General features: G+C 40.0%; 1 protein-coding gene across 10 annotated transcripts in view; it reads right to left on the reverse strand.

Annotated features, from left to right (window-relative positions):
- The window catches only part of ERC1 (ELKS/RAB6-interacting/CAST family member 1), a 509,051-nt gene that overhangs the window by 26,955 nt on the left and 455,652 nt on the right, over nt 1-26,444 (reverse strand). For 8 of the 10 annotated variants that reach the window (XM_075006075.1, XM_075006082.1, XM_075006057.1 and 5 more), the window contains one exon: nt 14,281-14,469. In XM_075006075.1, the coding sequence (XP_074862176.1) occupies nt 14,281-14,469 (189 nt within the window). Of the gene's footprint in view, nt 1-14,280; nt 14,470-26,444 lie in introns of those variants that run through there. The other 2 variants (XM_075006107.1, XM_075006091.1) reach the window with 1 other exon arrangement.

Here is a 26,444-nt window from a genome sequence, read left to right on the forward strand (position 1 = left end):
TCGGCAGACCCCTATGGGCAGCCCAATCAGCAAGGGATTCTTCCCTACGTGGAAAGTTCCCTCAACCCCAAATGCACCACTTAAGAATTCCAAATACGCTCCTGGAGATACTGTTGTAATCAAACATCCCAGCCTGGGAACACGTACATGTGTCCTACATGCCTATAAAAGTGGCGGGGTGTGGACTGCTTTAGACTCTGAAAGGGAACCAATAACCATTACCGAGGCTTGGATCACATCCAAGACCTGCTGACCTTGTGTTTTCTCTCCAGAAAAAGAAGGAACCACCTGGAATACACACCTCCCTGGGAGGAAGCAAGGCAACGGCCACCTGTAACATCAGTACACACCAAAGAACTTTAACGTACGTAATACATGCACGCTGCTACATGCCATATTAATACTAATAGCCTCTTAGTAATTGCTATAGACCTAGTAGTGTTGTACCTACCTTCAACCCAGATGACAGCATGGCACCTGAACTGCTCGTCATCCTCCTGACTACCTTGCTGACCTCTGCCACACCTAAGCATCCCCTCAGGAATGCCATCCAGTCCATTGTCTCCACCACTGGTGCCACGGATTGCTGGATGTGTACCCTGCTGAACTCCTCTACCAAACTGGGAATTGAGTTTGTCCCTGTGAACCTGAACGATTGGTGGAACAAGAGCGAAATCTTCTGGTGGGGACCAATCTGGTTTGATGACAGCGACGTCCACTACCATAAGCCTTGAAATGACTCTGGGGGGAGGTACTGGGGAAGACGTAAACAATGGCAACTCACGATGTGGAATCAACCAGTAGAATACGTAACAGGAGTCTCTAGGGAAATGTACCCTATTTATTTTAAAAGCAAGGGCACTGGGCCTCACTTAGGTCATTTGGAAGATCACCAATGCACCTATATTGTAGTCTTTCATGGGAAATTGGGAGCCTGGGATACCTATTCTGAACAGGTTAGTAACACACATACGGGATCCTTGAATTACTGGGGAAATATTATTAACGTTTCTCTCGGCCATAGGCTCCTATTTGGCATTGGTAATGCTACCATTGTGCCCCTGGATCTGACCCAGTACCCTAAAAGCAAGCCCTGGTAAATGTCTCTGGGCAGATAAAAATAGCCCTTAACCATACTGCCGACGCCTTAGGCCTGCTCAATGAGCAAGTGCAGTCAATAGCCCACTTTGCCCTGCAAAACCGAATAGCTTTGGATGCAGTCCTAGCACAACAAGGAGGAGTTTGTGCTGTAATTAACCAATCTTGCTGCTTTTAGGTAAACACTCAGAACAGATTGAACAGGATGTATCTGCCATCAAAGATGCAGTTAAAATCTTACATGCTGTAACTAAGAGTGGAAAGATCTCATGGTTAAAATGGCTAGCTCAACAATTAGGATTTTCTCTCACTCCATTTCTGCACTCCATTGTAACCACTATTCTAATCGTTCTTATTGTAGTAGTTGTTTTCTGCATGCCGTTATGTATTGTTAAACAACTGATTAATGTGGCTATCTCCTCCATGCAAATCTGATACATTGAGCTGGAAAGTGATCCAAACCAGTTCCGCGATTCCCCATACACTGATCAGATCACTGGGTACTTTTAGATTTCTCCAAGGAGGGCAAGAGGTGCTGGCATCACCACCACCTTGCGTTCTGGGATGTAATGTGGTGCATCGGGGGTGGAATGTACCCAGACAAAATCTCCCCGCTACAGACCAGCTTTTGCCTCCCCTCTAAGGTGCCTCAGAGCACACAGGGCACTGAGCAGCAGTTAAACAGCACAGTCTTTGATGCCTTCCTAAAGAGGCCCAGATGTGCTGGCTCACCGTGACCCTGAGAAACAGAAAACACAGATAGAGGGCTAGCAGGCTAACCGTTAACGAAGGGCCTCAGAGAACTGCCCTTGGCTGGCATTAATGGATTTGATGTGCCCACACAGCCATCCCAGAAGAGAAATCTCCGCCCTTGTAAAAGAATGTCCTGTACTCCCAAATTCTTTATCTCCTGTCTTACAAGAGCAAATTAAGTAAGAATTGCCCTTGTAAAAACTGGCGTCACAAAAGACAGACCAGTACGATCTGGCACCATAGATAAGAAAGAGGATACGTGACCCAAGGGGTATAAATATGGGCCCAGCAGCACTCTGACTCTGAGTGCATTCCCACCAACTACCTGCTGGCTGGGTCAGGTGACTGTCTCCTGAGGTCCGCAACTGGGGACACCCAACCTCGTATTCGTCTTTCCATGGAATTGAGTGACCGATCCTGGCTTGGCTACGCTGGTATCGAGAGACGCAAGGAGGGTAAAATGTACCCACATTAAGGTCTTCTTTTGGTGTACACAGTTAAAGAATTAGAGCTCTATAGATAGATGTTGTTGTATTAAGATGTCGTTGTATTGGATTGTAACGTAACCTGTTAACACCTGTACTCTGCTAGCATATAAGAAGTAAACAATAGCCTTTTGTAACCGCACGCTTATAACTGTAGCTTAATAAACTTGTAACTAGTTAAGATCTGAGCCTGACTTCTGTTACTCTTTGTCACTGCAACACAGCCGGCACAATCAAAAGAACTTTAACCGTTTGGTTACCACAGCCTGGCCATAGGTGAGAGTGCTAGGAGCCCAGCGCTCTAGCAGTTAAAGACTCGGATGGTAACAAGGGCATAGATGGTACCTCACTGCACGTTACCCAGCCACCGGCTAACAGTATCTCGCACATTACTGAAAACAGAATAGTTGTGAGGAATGGGTTTGTGTCAACAGATATGAATATGCTTGGAATAAAGGAGAACATGTGTTTACCAGAATCCTTTTAAATTAGAGATATTTACTGTTAGTATTTATTTAGATGAATGACAGTAATAAAGAACTGTCATTTCTAGTGCAGTATAACACAGTCAGTGCCGCTGGCCATCTTTGTGAGCATTATCCCAAAGAACAGTAAAGGACCTGCAGTTACAAGTACTTTTTCACACTTGCATGGTCAGGACATAGCGTGGAGAACAAAGAGGGAACTAGTTAGATGAAACATGAGATATATGGTTCAGTCACTTTTCCCTGTGTTGTACAGCTGCTTTGCTCACAATCACAGACTCAGTCCATTTGCATCTTTTCACTAATTTTGATCATTCCTTTAAAAAAAGAATGGGTATCTTATTAACTACACGATGCAGAAGAATTCAGTTAAGTCTTATGTGTCTTTCAGATATACAAAGGAAGGTAATTCAGTGGAATTGTTTGATTTCATGAAGTTCAGTAAGCCCAACCCAAGAAAACAAAGAACCCAGCTTCTCCTAAGAGTGGTTCTTTTTACATACAAAGGATGCGCACAGAATCCTTCTAAGGGGTTGGCTATATAACAGGCAACACGCAACTCATATACAAAGGAAGCTCTCTGTACAGCTTCAATAAATGCTACATCCATTGAACAAGACACAAGACAACTGAACATCTTATTGCTAGTACTTGTGAAGAAGTGGGTAGCTCTTGCAGAGATCAGGCACTCGCCTCTCAAAACAAACGATCACCTGTTTGTGGTGATCCTGCATGAGAAAATAGTGCAGTAAGCTTTAGGCAACAAAAATGCCAGGCAAGATTAGGAGCACATGAAGTACTGCTGAACATCTGTTCATATGTAACAGATACCGTAAAGGAGATACAAGGTCTACACTGAGATTAAAATGTACAAAACCAAGTACAAGATTATTATAAGCATCAGTTTATGACAGATGTTAACTCCCTCCCAAAAGACCAGATGTAGTAGGTTGGTGGAGGTCCCTGTAGGGTGGATGAGTTCAACTCAACAAGTCTGCTGAAAACAAGTCTAGGGAGATTGGTGTAAATTAAACGTATTTCAAGAAGAGAAATAAGAGTAAAGAAAGAGGAGTACAGCATGAAAGTCAGCACTGAAGCACTGATCAAACAAGTTTTGGAATCCCTGGATACTTCTAAACAAGTAATGAAGATGTTTAGAGGATAGCAAACAAGGAGCCTAAAAGAACAAATTATATTTTGGGGGAAGTTGAAGAAAACTAGACAATTACTGAGATATATGGAATTTTTCACCTCCCATATTATAGAATGTTGCTATTATATCGTATCTAGTTTTACAGAAGAGCATTAACAGTAATGAACGAAGCTCAAATGAGAGACGTGGTGCCAGTAAGGCGACTGCGATTATCATATTATGGCCAATTCTTGAGACTGTAAAAAAAACTTGAGGATTAAGCCAAAATTATTTATGAAGATTTGAAGGTTTCATTCTTCCTTGGAAGTAAAACAATAGAATCAACTTTCTCTTACAATGGATTATAACAAGGATAAATATTGGTTTATAGAAGGAAATCATCACTGTAATTATTACTCTGTATCTACATATAAAGCTTGAATGTATCTTTTAAGACATTTTTATCTCCCTTTATTGCTGTTCTAAAATCAAAAATATTGCTATTGGTTGATACCACATTATTTTTGTATAAAAGTAATGGAGATTTTTTCTCAAACTCACACATAGATAGCATTAAAGTGGAACAAATATGCATGCTAAAATCAAGATGTTTACAACTATCTTCTATTATGAAGTAGATCATCACAGATTCTCTGTACCCACCCAAGTCCAAAACTTTAATGAAATGTGGATCTGTAGATAACTATAGCTAATTACACTGGATAACCTCAATATTCAGTCTTCTTTTTGCATTTTAAAAATACCAGTTACACTCTGTAAATATGTGTAGGGATTAGCATAATTATTTTTACTTATAATACCTTAGAGCCTTAAAATACAGTACCCTACCCTAAAGAGATTTCAAAGTAAGAATACAAATGATGGGTAGGCAGAAAGAAGGTAAGAATCAGAGAGGTAGGCATGTTAATCTGTATCCGCAAAAACAACATGAAGTCCTGTGGCACATTAAGGATTTCATTGTTTTCAGAAAGAAGATAACAAGCTAATAGAAAAGAGAGATGAGTAGCATGACTGTAAACTAGGTAATATAATATGATAGCTCAGTACAGGCTCATGCAGATCAGAGTAGAATAAATAATTTTTTAAAAGAAATAATAATTAAAAGTTTCTGTTGCATAATTTCATATAGAATCTCCAGAAGTAGTTTTTAAGGGACAATCTGAATAAGGAAAAGGTAGTTTATACAAAATCTATTATTTTTGCTTCACTATTTTTCACAGGATGTGTATTACGATATATTTATGTTTTATATGTTCAAAATTCAATAAGGATACATGCAGTGTTGAAAGGTTAGTTTAAATTAATGTATAAAGGGCTTTGGTATCCTGTGGCATGAAAGACATTATAAATAGTAAATGCAGAATATAATTCATTTAAAATACGAGAATTCACTTTAAATGAGCAAATTCTATTATACTGAAACTTCACTGCTACTAAAACGAAATTAAAGACATAAATATGTGCCTTGAGGGATGCACATGAATGCAACAATTTCTATTTACCCTTATATTGACAGCGGTGAGTGGTACAACCAAAATGGAATTTCAACTCCCTCTTCTCCTCTACTGTGGGTGAGCAAGAGAGAGATAAGTAGGACACTCTTAGTAGGTCTATGCAGCAAAGTTATTTCGAAATAACAACTGTTATTTTGAAATAACTAACCAAGCATCTAGATAATGCAACTGTTATTTTGAAATAAATTCAATATATCAGTTGACTGATTTCAAAATTGGTAAACCTCATTTCACAAGGAATAGCACGTATTTCAAAATAGGGTATTTTGGAATAGGTCACAACAAGCTCTGTTACCACATGCAATAGCGCCTATTCTGAAATAAGCCACAGTGCATCTAATGGCTCTATTTTGAAATAGGCTCTATATGTGTAGCAGATGTATTTTGAAATAGCTAAGTGCTATTCTGAAATGCATTTTTTGTGTAGCAGCATTATTTGGAAATAAGCTGCTGTGTAGAAATAACCTCTGGCTGCTCCTGAAGCTATCTGCAGTGGAGATGGAAGGGGACCAGGCCTTGCTATACTTCCCATGGCAAGAAAGTGGGTCTTACTCACAAAAGCTTATTTGTCTTTAAAGTGCTACCGGACTGCTGCTTGTTTTTTATTTAAAAAAAAAAAAAAAAAAAAGATGTGTCTTCCTAAGACTCTTCTTCCCTGTACATAACCTCAGGTACCCCAGGCAGTCATAAGAGGCAAGGAGATTACATGTCACACCTGCCAAGTCTGGAAAAGGGATTATTTTACCAGACAGGCTCTTTTTCTGTTAGAGAAGCTCCCACTTACATCATCATCTTGCATTTTATAAGCACTTCCATTTTAGAATCTCAGGTTTCGAGTAAAACAAAATAAAGCAAATCCCCTGCACTATAATGGGGGGGCATTCTTTATTACTTGAATTTGGTGTTTCTAGATACACTTTATGGCAGTAATTCAATTACCACTTGAACACTGTTTTTTACTATTAATACAGCAGTTTTATTTGACATTCTATATCTCAGTCTTTCTCTCACTCCTGCCCTCCAACCTGTGTTGGTAGGCACTATAGCTACATGTTCAAACATCGCTTTTTAATGACTGAATATCTCTTTAAGACGTTGTTTTTGTAAAAACACATATAAGAAGGGAAAACAAAAAGTGAACTATAAATCTTAAACGTAAGATATAGTGAAGTTCTTAATGTTAAACACCTTTATATACAAATAAAAAGGAATCACTTATCCACCACATAAAATACAGTCACATTTAATGTGAAATGCAGTGGTTATCCAACAAAACATAGCAACATTATACAACAGGATACATAGGACACGAAATGAAAGAAAAGAGTATATCCAATGAAAAATTCTAGTTGGAATTTCAGTTTCTATAGATCAAGACCCAGCACCTAACACCTCTTCTCTTTAAAAAGCTACCTAATTTGTTTAATGACAATAGATTGCTAGGCTTGAGTTGATGAATAAAGAACACATCCAGAAGTACAGTGCTCCTGAAAACCTTCAGATGTATTGATTCAGGACTGACTCAAAGGGAATGTATCCTACCAAATTAATCACCAACATACTTCCTGTCAACTCCCTATGTTTTCCTTTATTGCGCTTATACTGGTTCTAACCAGGCTGAATTCAGCTTAATTTCTGATATAACAAATCCAGGGAATAGGCCTCTGATCTTTATTAGACGTTGACTGGAATTTTACAACGCTAACTCAGCATTAAGAACTGTTTCCCATAATAATAATTTTAGAAAATCTGTCGCTAAAGCAAAGGTTTCTCTGGCATCACAACTACACTTGTTCATAAGGATCCCTGCCACTGACGAGTTAGGTTGACTTCATGGTAATACAATAAAGCTGTATGTTATGCATGGAAGCACTAACTGTGTCAGACACACAAACTCCAGCATCCACATGACTGTTTTTATGTGAGAATGCACAAAGGCGTTTTTCATGCACTCTCCCACTGAACCAAGTGGTGCATTGGTATCTATTTTCATAACAGATTCCGCAAGTCATTTAGTATGCGATGGCTGTATGGGAACTTTATAGATACTAGTCTGTCCTCTCAGGAGAAGTCCCAGGATGTTGTGTTAGCCTCAAAGTACACGCACAACTTTCTTCTTTCAGCCTCACCCTGCAAGGAACTAAGAGCACTGGCTATGATGAAGCACAGGGCTTCTCCCCACAGTTTCTACCAATCCTGGACTAAACCCAAATGGAGTTACTACACTGAAATCATGGTTAAAAAAAGTGGTAAAATATGAGGGAATTCTAAATAAGTTATATTAAAAAAATCATTGGTAAGAGAGTGGGCACATTTCCCTTGTTCTTAAACACTACTGGTTTTCAGTTTAACGTGCCCACCCTCATCACATTAATGTTATTAACATTAAAAAGGATTAATTTTTCCCACTGATGCTGGGGGAGTATTATCTCCAGCAGAGAATATCAGATGGGACAAGCCTGAATTTAATGCACCAGATTTGAAGTAATTTACAAAACTCATCAGGTTTCCAAGATGTGAGTAATTGCTCCATTGGGGCCTTCTGTAACACTGGAATACTGACTCCACTCAGAGCACATGGGTTTAAGTCAGTATGCTTCTCCCATGGGAATACTTTAAATACAAAGGAAAAATGCAGTTAGGCAGATAAAAGCACTAAGACATTAATAAAGAAAGTGCTTCATAATTTGGAAAAAATCTTTGTATTTTGACCCAAAGATCCTAAAACAAAATCCAGTTGAGCAAGGGAGGAGTAGAGTAGGTGGTGGCCTTTTCCTCTGAGCTGGAAGGTTAACTGCATGGATAAACAGCTTCTAAGGGAAAAAGGTGGAAGAATCATAGTTATGTTTATGCAGTCATACTGGTCAAGGTACAGTGTGATATATTTCTAATACATATGTATACAAATGCAGAGGACCTGTTTCCACATTTATGTCCTGTTATAGACACATTTACCTTCAGAGGCCTATTCTTTCTGACCTGCTGACACTTAAAAGGTAATTTCGATTAAGGTTGGTGTGAATTTAAAGTACAATGGCTATTCCTTAATAACAAGAGTGCTTTGTTCCTGTTTAGCTTAATCCATTTTCAAAGTAGAATAAGCAAAACAGGAATTAGGCATACTTAGTTCAGAATAAGAGAATCCACAGAGAGAATTATTCAGGAATAACTATTCTGGAATCACTCCATATGTAGACAAGTCCTTCTGTTAGCCTCTTATAATTTGGCTGTGGCGTTGCTGCCTCATTTTTTGGACTATAATTCAGTCCCTGAGCCAGAAGTTCAAGGAAACAAGTTGAAACATCATAAAAGAAGAAAACCAGAACAAAAATGTTTTGGCTAGAAATCAGGACATAGTTCACTGCCCCACAAAACATCCTTTCAACAGAACACATCTTCCATTGCTGTATGTATTGGATACAGATCTGTGAGTGTATATATGTGAAGCTCTTTAATAACCCGAAAATCAAAAAGCAATTCTACAAAGAGGTGAAATTTGCTAATGAAGAGTACCAAGAAATAGCAAAGGTATGCAGGGACAAAATCAGAGAGGGTAGGACAGAAAATGAGTTACACCCAACCACAGAAATAAAAGGCAGTAAGAACAGGTTTTATACATTTGTTAGCAGAAAGAGAAACATTTATTATTTAGTGTGGAGGGAGTTAATAATAATGACATCAAGAAGGCTCAGATGTTCAAGGTATATTTTACTTTAGTCTTCACTAAAATGTCAATAGTTACCATATACTCAACACAATATTAGCCACAAGGTGGAAGGAATCCAAGAAAAATAGGGGAAAAAGATAATGTATTCAATTTAGCAGACCTAGTGAAACTGAGCTTAGGGTACTAAAGAAACTAGCTGAAGCAACATTGGAACCATTAGCAATTATCTTTGCAAACCCATGGAGGATGAGTGAGAGCCCAGAGAAGTGCAGAAGGACAAATATAACTGATCTTTAAAATACATAATAAAGAGAAATTGGGTAATTGCAGACCAGTTAGCATGGCTTTGCTATCTGGAAAGATACTGGAACCAAAGATTAAACACTCCATTTGCAAGCACTTACCTAGAGGATCATAGATTGAGAAGAAGTAGCTAACATGGATTTGTCAAGAAAAAATTATGCCACAGCAACTTAATTTCCTTCTTTGACAGGGTTTCTAGCCTAGTGGTCAGGAAGAAAACTGTAAAAATATATATATATATATATATTGATTAGTAAGGGTTTCAACACTGTCATATATGACAGTCTTGGAAGCAACTAGGGAAATGAGGCCTGAAACTACTGTAACATGATATGACCCTGGGACCTCGTGTAACACCCAGGTTTCTAGAACCCAGGCCTTCAAAGCTGCCAGGTAGCTGACATCTCCAGAGGCTGCAACAAGGTTGTGCTCCACAGCACATGATTCATTGTGGACGAACATCATGGAAAGTCCCATCTCCAGGGTTCAGAGACAGCAGTCTGATGGCTCTTGATAGGCTCTCTGCTCCATACAAACCTAAGAGGAGTTCCAGGAAGCACCCAGGCAACAGGATGGATTCCCTATACTTGCCACTATCATTCCTGACTCTGATCTTGGCTTGATCTAGTTTTTGCCTTCTGACTTAGACCCTGAATCCTGATTCTGACTCTCAGTATTGACCCTGTCCTGGAAACTGACTATGCACTCTTCTGCTACTCCCTGCCTCAGGTTTGCACCTGCTCTGATCCTTGGTCTTGACTGCCTGTACTGGGATTCTGACAGGTTGCCTGGACCACTCAAGGCTTACCCCAGCACAACACGGAGGCAGTAGGTCAATCACAGATCAGCATACACCAGAGGTACTGCAGTTGCCCACATAAGCTGACTGCTCCCAGTAGAAGCTCCCAGTGTCTTGCACCCAAGTAACATACCTTGCAGAAGAGAACAAAACTCTATACAAATAAGTCACCCAGATCTATGAAGAAAACCTGGCAATGTGGGTTAAAGTAGATATTCAAGTAGAGAGTATGCTCATACAATTTGGGGGTGAAACCAAACTGGAAGGTTTACTAATATTTTGGAAAACAAGATCAAAATACAAAAAAGACTGTGGCAAATTGGAGAAATGGTATGAAATCAAGATGAAATACAATAAAGACAAGTGAAAAGTACTGTACTGAGAAAAAAGTACACAACAACAAAATGGAGAAAAACAGGCTATGTGACAAAACATTTGAAAAAGGACCAGGGGAGTGTAATGGATCATAAATTGAATATCTATCAACAATGTGATGCAGGTGCAAAGATTTATATCATTGTGCAGTGTATTAAAAGGACTGTCATATGTAACACCCAGGAAGTAACTGGCACTGGTAATTACTTGGCACTGAAGTCCTGTGTCCAATTCTGGATGCTGCACTTTAGAAAGATGTAGACAAGCTGGAGGAGAGCTCTCAAAATAGTAAGTGTTTAGAAAACCTGATCTGTGAGAAAAGGTTAAAAAAACTGAGTGTATTTAGTCTGGAGTAAAGTATAGAGGGGAGAAGGCCCTGATAACAGTCTTCAAAATATATTAAAGGTTGATATAATGAGGATGGTTCTCCAAGTCCAATGTAGGCTGAACAAAAATTAATTGGCTTAATCTGCAGCAAGGAAGATTTAGGTTAGAAATCAGAAGAAACTTTCTAACTATAAGGATAGCTAGAATAGGCCTCCAACAGAGATTATGGAATGTCCATCATTAGACGTTTTCCAGAAAGGTAGGGAAATAACCTGTCAGAGGTGGTCTAGGTTTGGTTGCTCCTCCCTCAGTGCAGGCAGTTGGACTAGGTGACCTCTCAAAGAAGATGAATAACTTAGGACTTGTCCACACGAAGACCACACTCCACTACAGCAAGCTGTGATGTAAATCTATCCTATGATAACTGTCCATGTGAATCCTGCTGCTACACACTAAAACCTTCTATAGTATGGTTTGGTCTGCCCTGCCTGGAAAAAGGACTAGATCAAAGATGACTATATCCTTATATCACAAATTAGTTTTGTTTGTAGATTTAAGTATTTTGTGCAACAGAGCAGCATCATTAGAAATTAAATAAAAGGGTTTGGCAAGGTTACTAAGAAGAATATAAAAATGAGACCAGGAGGGTTGTGAGGATAAGAAATTACAGTGCGATGCAGTAAGACATAGTGAGCATCCAGTGAAGGGTTCTGGAGTGCAAAGATAGAGTTGGGAAGAGAGGGAAAGGACTTTAACGGTTGGTACCAACTTATGAACTCTGTGTCGTACCCATCTTTGGAAATACTAGCATTGTGACTGCACAAGCCTGGGTTTGCTCCATGGCAAATCTATTATGCTGTATTCCAGCCAGCTGCCTTCCTCAGAAGAGCTGTGTGACACACCATTGAAGGACTGTCATTGAGAAAAGATAAAAGACTTAAGTCAGGGGACGTCAATTTCAATTGGTTTATTACTTTTATAACAGTAGTGCCTATGACTGCTACATTGGTACCAAGGCCTTACTGTGCTAGGTGCTATAAAAACATGCCACAAAATGGTGGTCCTTGCCAAGACAGTTTATAGTCTGGATTATCTCTTAACTACTGCTCACCCAATGGAACAATGTTTTTTCTACACAAAGGCCTGCTGCTGGGAGCTGGTATGCAAGGATGACTCGGATCTACAGTGTCTCAGCCTGAGTGTGACAGAGAGCCAGGTTCTGCTCTGTGCAGAGGACAAACCATTGCTATAATATATGCAAAAAGGACTTTCAGGAGACAGAGGAAAACCTCTGCTCAGCCTGAAATGTTGATGACCCACGACTGCATAAGAAGGCGTAAACTCATTCTGGGGGATGGAATGTCTCACTACTTGTTTTATTTCTGAAAATCTGTAACTCTCAAATGATCTAATAATGAAGTAGCTGTGCTCAAGAAATTCCTTTGTAAGCCTATGTTCCTTGTTTTCCTCCTCATGTTGTTTCTGAAGGGGTTAAACTAGAAGCCCTAAGCACCCACAGCTGAGGTGGGACTGAGGGCACCTTGCGTAGTGATTTGGGGGCTCAGGTGGTCTCACGTATTAGCTCTGAGGTCTAAGGTGGCTGGGTAGTGGTGTCCACATCCTAAGCAAAGGCATTTAAAAAGAGATTTGGACCTGGGAGGATGCCCTAAAATCGCAGAGATGGAAGCAATGATTAGACTCTAATTACACCAACTGCCTTTAAAGACTGACTTTGAAGCACTTGGGTCCACTCACAACAGACCGATGGCCATACCGTGGGGTGCTTGGACAGATGGTAATAAATATAATTTCCTTTAAAACATTTAAATGAAAAGAATAAAAATTGGGGTGGTATCTAATCCAGTAAAGAGAGAAGTGCAATGAAGACTCATTGCTCACAGGAAGAGATTTTCAGGAGATAAAAGAAGGCTGAAACCTCACCTAACTGTAAATCTGAAAAGAATTACTTGCGGCAATAAGAATAACTGCATCACATCAAATATTTGCACTTTATAAAAATGATGTTGAGAACTTGCTGCATTTTTCTTAAAGCAATGGTCCAAATAACATACAAATTAATAGATCATAGATGTGCATGATCAGTATATTAAATGTTTCCAACTTATCTCAGTATTAAGATTCCCACTCCTGCCCCCAACATTGCCAAATCAATAATCTTCACTAAAGGAGATGTATGTGCTGAATTTAAAGTTTAAAAACAAAACTGTTTTTGAGTTCACTATTTAAAAAAACCCATCTACTATGTATTTTCACTGACTAAAAACATTTCAACGTCATTTGGCAAATAGCTCAATACATTTTGCAAACAATACTCACTTCTAGGTTGAGACTAAACACAAGAAATTACAGTCCAAAATATAATTAATGAGAAAGTTATAAATGTCTGGAAAAAGGGATTTAGAATGGATATGCCAGCACAGCCTTAATGTCTCCTGCACAGGAAGATTTAAATCTCTATTCTGGGTAGAATTTTTCTAAGTGTTCAATGTTGGCTTCACTCTTGTCTCATTGGAGTCAATGGTTTACCACAGGAGCGGAGTCAGATGAGTACTTTTGAAAATCCCACTCCAAAGCATGTGAAAAAAATGGTTACTTTTCATAACTGTTGCTATTCGAGATTTGTTGTTCATTTTCATTCCAAATAGATGTGCACATAATACATGTATGATCATTGGTTTAATTGATCATTAAGGTTTTTCTCTAGAAGTGTCAGTTGGGTTAGCACAATGAGGCACCAGTCTTGAGTGGAGCCTCCAGCTGCTATGAGAAGAAAGCACAGTACAAATAATGTTCCAATATACAGCTACAGAGAAAGGTATGTACAAATACATATACATGAGGTAGTATGCTGGTTCCTAAGAATGAATTTGTTCTGTAATTTATTATGTAAATATGCAACCAGTTACAAAATAGTTAAGATTCATGTGATTATATCATTTAAAAAGTGGTTAAATATATTAATAGGTAAAAGTAACTTTTCACAGTGTTCTATCCTACAGAATTACAGTGTAGGTAACACATAGGTGAACACAATGGCTCCTATTGAGCAATTATATTGCTCAAAGGCAACTGAATGCAGTATGCCCTCAGCTGGAGTAAATACTCTAAACCAGTAAAATATCCAATAAAGGTTAAATTATCGTTGCTTTAAAAAGCAATCTTCCCACAATCAACTGAATAATGAACTTCTAGCTGCATTCACCTCTCATGTATTTACTTCACAGCATACCTGTCATACCAGCAACATCTGTACAAGCACTTCAAAAGTTCTACCAGTGATGGACCCACAGAAAGGCTCACCTGTTCCTGGGTCATCTTCTGCAGCTCCCTCTCCCAAGCTGCCCGGTCATCATCCATGTGGTAGGAAGGAGGTGGGGTGAGTCCACGCAAAATCAGAGGATCACGATCATGGCAGAGTGCTGTCAGGTGTCCAATGTACAACTTCAATTTGCTGCGATTCTGGTCAAGTTCTAAAAGGGGCTGAATTATCTGAGATAAGAAAACAGGAATAGTAAGTGTTATCCTGAGACCTAAGCCATTGAAAAGTCAAAGACCAATCCCTAAGTTATGAGTCTCAACATCCTATTATATGTAAAAGCTGAAAGAACACTGAATGAAGTCCCCAAACCCTTCTGTTACGTAAAGCAGAAAGAAATGCAACATCAGTAGGGCATAGTGTTGCTGGCTGGCTTGTTAGTATGAAAAGTAGGGACAATGTAAGTGGAGAACTGAAACTGTATTAACTGTGTATTTTTAGCGTGTTTATTGCAGAACACTACACCGGTTATAAGAATTCCCTGCTTTAATTTTAAAGTGAATTATGTGTTGGTAAAAAGTGCCAGATTGATAGACCTGGAGAACTAATTCCTGCATTAGCCACAGAACAAGTTGTCTGTCCAAAGCAAGGGCAACAGCACAATAAATTTTCCTTCTGCACTGTTTTACACCCATACATCAACTTTTTTCTGAAAGTATCTCTTCTAATGATGCCAATGAGCATGAATTGAAAACTGAAGTTTCTGTAATACAGACACCTCTACATTAGAAACTTTATACATGCACACCTTGTCAAGTACCCAGACCTCAAAAAAGTCTGAAGATGGTGGTGACATTGAGTATTACTGGTTGAACCTCTCTAGTTCAACACCTTTGAGATCTGACCACTGACAAACCAGAGAATTTGCTGAACCACAGAAGGTCAATATTGTCTAGCAGCATTATCAACACTTCCACTGCTTACTGGGCTCTTAGAAGACATCTAGGGTAAGTTTAAACTAAATGATAGCACAGAACAGTGAGAGCCATAGCTGGTGTCTGTAAACAAACTTTATAGGACCAAAGAAAACTTGGCCACACCCATGATAGGTGGACATCTGGCTAACTACAATCATGCCAGACCACGAATGCTGACAGACCAGAGAGTATGAGTTTACAGCGGTTTAACCTGTACTTGAACACAATTTAATGCGATGATGGTCTACATCGGAAGAGCACCAACAAGTAGTTTATTTTAGTTAATATAAATCTAGTCTATGTCTTCTGAATCATCCAGTCTCTTCTCTGAAGAGTCGTGTTTACCAAGAAATAGAGACCAGATGAATAAATGCCCAGTGTCTTTCATTGTGCTCAAACTAGCATACTGGTTTGAATTATTTTGTTTCTACAAAGGTATGTTTAAAATTTAAGCATGCAGAATTCTGGCTTTGTGGAATGTGGCCAATCAAAAATTGAGGAACCAGAAGGGCCAGGCTGTGCACCTCTTCTCAAAGGAATGAGGTGCTGAATCTATAGCTGCAGACATGCACCAGCTGTAAGAGCTGCAAAGCTTTGCCAGAATGCTGGCAACTGTCAAATGTTCTCATTTAGACAAGGCAGGGGCTGCACCTGTTGCTTGTCAGCAGACTCAGGGTGTCACTACAGTGGGACACCTCTGACCCTGCTAATGAATGAGAAGTGTGATAATCTTTGAGTCAACAGAAACAGGGTGCTGGTATTACTTTTAACAAAGACGTTGAATCCTACCCCCTAACATGGCTGTTCTGGCTCACTTCTTTTGTTTCCAACAGTTAATGGATTAAGTTCAGTGGAGTAAGAGGGGCTGAAAGCTACAACTTAGCTAATGGGTGTCAAAATCCATTTTTTTTTTTAATGAGGACACAGAAGCACCCAGGAACCTATACCAGAATGTAAGGGTCATCAACATCTTAACACCTCATAGGAAATAAGAAGAGAGTAACCCTAGATGAAAACAAGAGAAAGACAGTGGTGAGGGAGGCTAGACAAGAAGGGTAGAGACTAGGTCATCTTTTGAGGATGACTGGACAGACGAAAAGGCAGGAGAGTTAAAATGACAAATACTTTTCCCATGTTCATACTTTTGCTTCTCTCACACAGAGGATACAAATGATACAATGGGGCATATAATGTTACAATAGGATAGGATTAATCCACCCTTGTACAGAGCAGTGGGAAGGTATATTCCAGATGCAACACAATTATTCAGGTTTCTCTTCTGTGTCTAAATACAACTGAATTTCGGTCCATTACACATCCATCAGATTTGTCTATTTAGTGAGCACCTAACATAGCAGTATTCCATTCCCCTAATTTCTTCTAGTTTAAACCTTCCATACTATTGCCTACTAAAAGACTACTTCTGAGATTAATTGCATTTCCTAAAATGGCAGACTTGAGGCCTCTGATTTGCTAGATGTCTTCCCTATCTTTGTTGCTCTATTCTTCACCTACAGATCGAGGTATAATGGAGACATAATTTTCTGTAAAATACGGACTTACAGAAATATGCACATTAACGAGACAATGTCTAATGACTAGGTGTTTAATTAATTAACTTCCTAATGACCCTGTATCCTCTTTCAGATAACAGATTCTATTAGGCATTTGTGGGATGTGTGTCTCTCAAGCTGACAAGTCAGCACTGCAGTCCTATCTAGCTATTCTTATTCAGCAGAGCCCTGGGTAATAAGGGACCAGCAGAACTATCTCACTGATCATCACAATGGATTTCAGTACAGAACTGAAATTGATTTCTCAGGGACAAGATCACTTGCAAAGCAGAGTACGTTCTGACTACCACCCTCATCAACTTGCCTTTGCAGAGATTAGCCATTTGAGGTGTGTGAAAATTCTTAAATAACAGAGCTCACAGAGCAATCATTGCTCTCCCTTGGGACTCATTAAACTCTGCCAGTTAAATAAGAAATGCCTTTATCTCTGCGTTCCTCCTGTATCTAATTTGAGCCTGTCACTTAGCAAAAGGCACTGTGCTTCCCACATGGCAGAGCTGCCACTACCTTATCTCAAGAGGGTGCAAGAGCACTTGCTAAGTGGAAAGGCAAAGAAGCACTGGACTCATAAACTAGGTCACATTTCTGCATTCAGTCATAGAGCTTTCTAGGGAGACACTGGATGAACTGGCTTCTCAAGAGACATGGAAATATTTTCCAAAACAACCAATCCTTAATAACTGCAGTGATAGTCTACTTTCATCAGAGCAAAGAATAAAGTCTGTTTAACAATTCTTCCATACACGTATATAGTTTATTCTCAGGATCAAAACACTGTTAATGCACAATTAAGGCTGAAAACTTATTCCGCCTACCACAAAAATTCACTGAAATGTTAAAGTGGAGTTATTAAATTTCTGACAAATCTGAAGCAAGAGCACAGCATTTTAAAGTTATCAGCTGACAAAGAAATATAGTAATGCCTTTCAAAACAAATTCAACTCAAAAACTAACATGTCCAGTTTTCTTGAAATTTTCCAGAAAGTTTTAACTTTGGAGACACTGAGCATGACAAATTTAAACCTAAATGTAGTTTAGCAAAACATACAAAGTAATGAAAATAGGACTTAGAATGAAACAGCTCTGCTCCTTTAACTGTGGAGTTGCTGTAGATATATCATGCTTAACTTTTATGATAGTCACAGTATTTAATTTGGTAAAAACTTGTCTGAGACTTGATAGTCACAAAGCATGGATAAGACATGATATTTGCACTGAATGTGGTTAGACAGACCAATCCAAATGCCTGCTTATTTCTTTTACTGAAACCAATACTCCTCATATATGGAGACTGTGGTATCCAAATGTTTGTCTGAGAGAAATCAAACACAAATATGCAAAAATATGTGGGAGAATGTGTGAAAGGGCCAAGTGTGACAGCAACTGTCTATATATAGGTAACAGCAACGAAGGGTCCTGTGGCACCTTATAGACTAACAGAAAAGTTTTGAGCATGAGCTTTCGTGAGCACAGATTCACTTCATCAGATGCTTGTCTTGGAAATCTGCAGGGCCAGGTATAAATAAGCCAGAGCAAGGGTGGGGATAACAAGGTTAGCTCAGTCAGCAAGGGTGAGGCTTACTACCAGCAGTTGATCTGGAGGTGTGAACACCAAGGGAGGGGAAGCTGCTTTTGTATTTGGTAGAGAACAGTGTTTTCTGCAGGCTGAGTGCTTGGGTGGGGCCCAGCTGATTAGCAGAGCACCCACAGCTGCCCACAGCTGGCAGCATATGTTTCTCTCGGGTATGCACATCTGCACAAACTTTACACATAAAATTTATTGTGCCCAGGGATGGAAAAAAGTTGGAGGGAACACTGGTAGAGAATGATAAATACTTCAGGTGTAACTACACTTACACTTGTCAGAACCTGACATGCTGATCAGATGCTGTAATTTTTTTTTTTTTTTGTGAAACTGTGTGTCTGTGGAAAGAGGAAACAGTGAAAAATGAATGGATCACATCAGTGCTGCAAATCAGCATACTCTGCTACATTCAAGCCTGATACTGGCAAGACTGATATGGGTAACCTTTCAGCAGCATGCCAGTCCTTCTATCAAGTGTGCATACTTACTGTAGGTAGCACTGTAACACCCATGGAGGAACAAAGTAGCTCATCAGCCTTCAATTTCACAAATAGTTTACTGAACTGATAGCATAGTGGGATAGAGGAGGGTCTATAGCTTCTTTTCTATCCATTTTGGCTGATTCTCCTTCCCCATGTCCTGTTTAACTCAATCACAAAATCATTGTTTTCCTTATTATAAAGTGCCCACAGGGTAGAAAAATATGAAACAATGGAAAGATAGTGTAATTTGAAGATATTCATTCTGGAGGTCAAAATAAAACTAAATGAATCAGAAATATAATTTGTCTTCTAGTCTAGTGGGATAGAAACAGGCAAAAAGAATGTATGGAACAAGAACTTTCAAAGAAGCGAAACCACTCATAAGCAGGGCTTTTTTTTTCTGCCGGAATGCAGCAGAACTGTGTTCTGGCACCTTTTTCCCCCGATCGGGATCCCGTGGCTGAGGCTGCTGGCCAGGATGCATGCCCCAGCTGGCTCCCAGTTGCGGGGTTGGTCCCTACTGCTTGGGATACCAGGCCTGAGGCTGCTGGCAGGACTTGAGTTCCGGCACCCTTTTTTGCTAGGAAAAAAACACTACTCTTAACACATTCTCTATATAGCTTGCTCTGCTGGACTACAGAGTTGTGGACTGATCCCTCAGCTGATGATTTCTTTTAGTAGCCTACGTGGACTCTGTAAAGGACATAAGCCATAAAAGGAGCTCCAACACAATGCACAGAAATCACAATGTATGCCTGAAATGCAGCCATGCTGATGTTGGCCTCCTAAAGAAACCCTTCCCCCTCCCATTATGACAAAGGTAAGCAGGGACGGGAAATGATTTTCGGCCACTCTGATGTTCAAACTTTGCTTCAGATGGATGCAAATATGCTGCACAGCAAATGTTCTCTTGAAACCTACCACTTAGTAGTAGCAGACAGTGATGAGGCCATGCGTGTCTATAAATCTAAGGCAGCTGGTAATCAGTGCTATTTGTCATAGAGGATTTAAGAAGGAAAAGGCCTACAAAATAATGCAGGTGGAAGGCAGGGATGGTGGTGAGTTTGGCTGGTGGCTGCCATTCCAGAGAAAACAAATGCATTTGTGATTTGATATTAATATAATCAGAAAGGGAAATCTTGGCCACTTGTTGAAATATAAGGCAAAAGTCTTTTTCTTCTTCTATTGAAAGAGCTGAGAAAAAGCCAGAAAACAAAATGATATGGTATGGAAATATTTGCATGAGGCCCTGAAATAATACTGTTCCTTGGTCAGTGGTTTCCAGGTTTATATGGATTATCTGAGGCATGAATTTAGCTCAGGAAATGCAAAGGTTTCCCAAATCATATCAACTTATCACTGATGTCTTCCCTTCATTATTTTAAATAGAAACAGAAGAAGGCTTTCAAGAGCACATACCTCTTGACCTAAGTTCAGCTGCTGCTGCACTGAGACAATTAGTTTCTCCAGAGAGAGTGCATTACTGAAGTGCAGGGACAGGTTTACTTTCCTAGAGATTTGTTTTTATTTTTTTAAGAAGAAAAATGGGTTCAAATCTATCCTCCATCACACTCCTCATGAAAACAACAATGAATAAGAAACCATGTGAGAGGTTGGAAGGGATGCTGGCTGCTTTGGCAGAGCTGCTTTTCTCCCTATCATTTCTGCCAGAGCCAATGAGGAAATCATATTTATAAAACATTCTTTCTGAAATTTTTATACACCATGAACAAAACCCATAGATTAACATTTTCCAGAGCTCACTCCCTTCACCTTGGGAAAAATCCAGACTCTGGGAGAAAAAGAGAGAAAATACATAGAAGGAAAGTTGCATTCTCCATCAGCATTCTCTATTTTCAGGGAGAAATCTTTCAGGAAGGTGATTCAAAGACTTGCAGTATTGCTCTGCTCAGGATTTTTAACATGTTTTTATAAAACCCCTAGCTTTTACAGGCTTGTCTGATAACAAATCTATTAGTCTATTTAACCCCATTGGCATGCTTCACTTACAAAAGTCTGTGGGGCTCTGAACAACAGGGGCAAATTTAGGAATACTGCCGGAGTTAAATGGAGGAACAAGACTGGAACAGAAGGACCAGCTGTAGGTCAGAACTGAGGCATGCTGACAGAATTGTGTGTGGTTATTGCTAGAAGAGCAGGGAATACTTTAATTCAGGATTGAGGCGCTTTGGTAGAGGAGGAGGAGCAGTTTGCACACAGCTAGTCCTGCCTGAGTACGACTATATTGTCAACTCATCACGTTCATGAACACTAACCTTTACAGTGATATGCAGCCCCCCACCACTGGCTAGTATCACAGCGCATACATGTAGCCCTCGTCTCCCTTTTCTTTAATGCACTATACTGTAAACTGTCAGTCTTGTTATTAACTGAGGAAAAACAGAGAAATTAGTGACTTAGGGGCATGATGAGATCAGAACATGGCAACTTCAAACGTGTTTCTTTTTGTCTACTGCTTTTTTCTCTTCTAAAAACATCTGCAGTCTGGCAGCTCGGCAATATGGTTCTGGAACAAAGCAGGATTGAAAGAGGGAAGAATGGGGGGTGGGTAACCACAGGATTTCAGTGATGCTTTAACTCCACACTGCTATTCAATGTGTCAGGAACCACTTGGTCTGGGAAATGTCATTTTGTTAGTTGTGACAGCTTTCAAGTTAAGAAAGCTACTTTTTGACACTAAATACAACTCACAAAAAGCCATATAACAAAGTGTGGGCTGAGTCGGACAGACATACTTGTGAGGTATTTAGTGTATAACAGTATTGGCACAGAAGAAGGAAAGTGTTCCCCCTGGCTAATGAAAATGGTAAGACAGTCACCCTGAGAAAACTGTGTTTTCAGATGATGCAGTGAAACCACGGCTTTAAATACTTGCTTTGCCACATACTTCTTCTGGGTGTAAACTGGCAGCAAGTGAAAGTTCTGTTCCTAAACACGTCATTAGATTCTATGTTGGTGGTATCTTTTTTACAAGATGTAGAGGGACTTTGAAAAGAGGTGATAAGAAACAAATAGAGCCAGTTGGTGTCTGTGCTCTTCATTGCACTCACTTTCCAGCAGCAGATTCTCTCATATCTAACAGTGACCAGAGACCACATCTCACAGCCCATGTTAAATATCAATTTTCCTTACTGTTCTGGTATTTCCTGGACAGTCCTGGTATTCCTGGACATTTCCACCTTGGACAGAGGTGGAGATGGATGGGTTGAAAGTCTCTGGGTTAGACTCAGAGGAGTAAAAAACAAGGATGAGGTCGTGCTAGGAGTCTACTACAGGCCCCCTAGCCAGGTGGAAGAGGTGGATGAGGCTCTCTTTAAACAGCTAACAAAATCATCCAGGGCCCAGAATTTGGTGGTGATGGGGGACTTCAACTATCCAGGTGTATGCTGGGAAACTAATACAGCAGGGGACAGACTGTCCAATAAATTCTTGGATTGCATTGCAGACAACTTTTTATTCCAAAAGGTTGAAAAAGCTACCAGAGGGGAAGCTGTTCTAGATTTAATTTTAACAAATAGGGAGGAAATTATTGAGAATTTGAAAGTGGAAGGATGCTCGGGTGAAAGTGGTCATGAAATCATAGAGCTCACAATTCTAAGGAAGGGTAGAAGGGAAAACAGTACAATAGAGATAATGGATTTCAGGAAGGCAGATTTTGGTAAACTCAGACAGCTGGTAGGTAAGGTCCCATGGGAAGCTAAACTGAGGGGAAAAATGGCTGAGGAGAGTTGGCAGTTTTTCAAAGGGACATTATTAAGGGCCCAAAAGCAAGCTATCCCACTGTGTAGGAAAGACAGAAAACATGGCAAAAGACTGCCTTGGCTTAACCAGGAGATCTTGCATGATCTCAAAATAAAAAAGGAATCTTATAAGAAATGGAAACTAGGACAAATTACAAAGGATGAATATAAGCAAACAACACGAGCGTGCAGGAGCAAGATTAGAAAGGCTAAGGCACAAAATGAGCTCAAACTAGCTACAAGCATAAAGGGAAACAAGAAGGCTTTTTACAAATACATTGGTAACAAGAGGAAGACTAAGGAGGGGGTAGGGCCATTGGTCAGTGAGGAGGGAGGAACCGTAACAGGGAATTTGGAAATGGCAGAAATGTTTAATGATTTCTTTGTTTCGGTCTTCACTGGGAAATCTGAAGGAATGCCTGACACAGAGAATGCTAGTGAAAAAGGGGTAGGCTTAGAAGTTGAAATAAGAAAAGAACAAATTAAAATTTACTTAGAAAAATTAGATGTCTGCGAATCACCAGGGCCTGATGAAATGCATCCTAGAATCCTCAAGGAGCTGATAGAAGAGGTATCTGAGCCTTTAGCAATCATTTTTGGTAAATCGTGGGAGACAGGAGAGATTCCAGAAGACTGGAAAAGGGCAAATATAGTGCCCATTTATAAAACGGGGAACAAGAATAACCCGGGAAACTACAGGCCAGTCAGCTTAACTTCTGTGCCAGGAAAGATAAGGGAGCAGGTAATTAAAGAAATCATCTGCAAGCATTTGGAAGGTGGTAAGGTGATAGGGAACAGCCAGCATGGCTTTGTTAAAAACAGATCATGTCAAACCAATCTAATAGCTTTCTTTGATAGAATAACGAGTCTTGTGGATAAGGGAGAAGCGGTGGATGTGGTATACCTAGACTTCAGTAAAGCATTTGACACAGTCTCACATAATATACTTATCAATAAATTATGCAAATGCAACTTAGATGGGGCTACTATAAGGTGGGTGAACAACTGGCTGGATAACCGTACCCAGAGAGTAGTTATTAATGGTTTTCAATCCGGCTGGAAAAGTATAACTAGTGGGGTTCCACAGGGGTCTGTTTTAGGATCGGTTCTGTTCAATATCTTCATTAACGATTTAGATATTGACATAGAAAGTACACTTATTAAGTTTGCAGATGATACCAAGCTGGGAGGGGTTGCAACTTCTTTGGAGGATAGGGTCATAATTCAAAAGGATCTGGATAAACTGGAGAAATGGGCTGAGGTAAACAGGATGAAGTTTAATAAGGACAAATGCAAAGTGCTCCACTTAGGAAGAAACAATCAGCGTCACACATACAGAATGGGAAAGGACTGCCTAGGAATGAGTACAGCAGAAAGGGATCTGGGGGTTATAGTGGACCACAAGCTAAATATGAGTCAACAGTGTGATGCTGTTGCGAAAAAGGCAAACATGATTCTAGGATGCATTAACAGATGTGTCGTGAACAAGACATGAGATGTCATTGTCCCGCTCTACTCTGCGCTGGTTAGGCCTCAGCTGCAGTATTGTGTTCAGTTCTGGGCACCGCAGTTCAGGAAAAATGTGGAGAAATTGGAGAGGGTCCAGAGGAGAGCAACGAGAATGATCAAAGGTCTAGAGAACATGACCTATGAAGAAAGGCTGAAAGAATTGGGCTTGTTTAGTATGGAAAAGAGAAGATTGAGGGGGGACATGATAGCAGTTTTCAGGTATTTAAAAGGGTGTTATAAGGCAGAGGGAGGGAACTTGTTCTTCCTTGCCTCTGAGGATAGAACAAGAGGCAATGGACTGAAATTGCAGCAGGGGAGGTTCAGGTTGGACATTAGGAAAAAGTTCCTAACTGTCAGGGTGATCAAACACTGGAACGAATTGCCAAGGGAGGTGGTAGAATCTCCATCACTGGAGCTATTTAAGAAGAGGTTAGATAGATGGCTTTCAAGGATGGTCTAGAAAATGCTTGGTCCTGCCATGAGGGCAGGGGGCTGGACTCAATGGCCTCTCGAGGTCCCTTGCAGTCCTACTCTTCTATGATTCTATGATTTCATCTATTCCTCCTTCCCAATACAAAGAATAATAGGGAACAGTAGCAGATACAGCCCGTGCGTACAAATATATCAAGTGCATGGCATACACTCTGGGAATCTGCAGATGTGTGCTCTTATCACAGTTTCTGTACTCTTTTGGATCTTATAGTCACTTGTAATCAGAAACAGAAATTCTTGAGTAATTGCCAAGAAACACAATCCATGCTTTACCTGTTCAGATGAATTACAGCTCTCCTACCCGTTGGTGAGATGAATCCTTGTCTCTTTTCTCTCTAATAATCTGTGTGCACAGTGCTGATCTAGGCTTTCACCTGCTGCATGAACATTTTGAAACAATGTCATCACATGAATTCACTGTATAGCTGACTCCCTTGTCTCTTGGACTCATTTTTGGTTGTATGCTATACAACGGTGCTGAGAGGTGCTGTGGGCCAGGGAGCAAGGTGGAAGGGGCTCTGGTTCTCTCCCCAGAAAGTGGAGGGGCTTGAGCAGTCAGCCTAAATCCACCCATGCTCCCTCTGAGACTCAGACAGAGTGGCACACAGTGTTTTGCAGCATTTCAAAGGGGGCTGGAACATTGGCCGCGCTGGCAGCTGGAACTCCAGGCCCCTTTGAAATGTCAGGCCTAGGGGGCAATTGCCTCCTATGCTCCCCTCAGAGGTGGGCCTGGTGCTGTACAGTCAAATGGATATCCCAAAGTACCATGGCTCATGCATCTGTTATGTTAAGCAGAAGAATGTGGTCTAATTGCTTGGGCCAGGCTACTGTGAGCTGGAACTGTGAATCCTGGTGCATCTTTCAGTAATTTTAGTCTTTACCAGCCAGGAAAGTACTGTACAGCTTCTATACCAGCTGTATGTCCTTAACAGCTCTTATTTTAGTCAGTCACCTCACAAACATATTTTCATACTTAGTACTGGAAATTAATTCATACTCAAACTTATTAATGCTCAAACATATTGGTCTTATTTTCTGTGTAATTTCCTTGTCCCCAATTTATATTCTAATAGTATTGAAAACAGTGCAGCCTACCATGCTTCAGCTATGCTCGTACATGTACTTATCTCATGGATAGAAGATGGTTACTTGAGCCTAAGTCCATTATTTTTAATGGACACAACTATTCGCTCATCATTCACAGAAACTTCCCGGTTTGAATGTCTGTTTTCCAACATATGGTCAAAAACTACAAGAGCCCCAGCTGGTGAAAAAACAGGAAAGTGTTTGGGTTCACAATCCACAGTTGATACAGAAACCAAACCATCAGCAAAAGAACTTGTCCATCTGTAAGAAAGAAGAAACAAGATAGTCATGGAACTCAGGGAACAAACTTCTTTGGTGGAAATGAATGAAGTCCTTCTTTGCAAGTGTTTTGCTGAAGAGCCCACATCTCTTTTAAAGGAAATGAGCCATCTGCTTTGAATGTTTTAGAGAATACATCTCTATTTGTGTTTTTCTTTGATATGTAAGATGATACAATTGAGCTACACTTCAATTGTGATCATTTAATTCATCCCAGACCTGCAGATTACAAAACTCCATCTGGAAATCTTAGTCTCATCATCTCAAAATCAGGAAAAGGAATGACATGTAAAAAAAGATCAGTTGTTTTGTCCTTGTTGATAAGACTTAAAGACACAAAATAATCTTGAGGATACCAAACCTGCATAGAGTGAAAAACAAGTTAGTGAAATAAATGCCAAGGGATGGACCGTATATTAGCATGGAATAGGCTAGCCCAGAAGATTGAGAGCTGCCACATGTA

Source organism: Carettochelys insculpta, chromosome 1, assembly GCF_033958435.1.
Source record: "Carettochelys insculpta isolate YL-2023 chromosome 1, ASM3395843v1, whole genome shotgun sequence".
In the NCBI taxonomy this organism is placed as follows: domain Eukaryota; kingdom Metazoa; phylum Chordata; order Testudines; family Carettochelyidae; genus Carettochelys; species Carettochelys insculpta.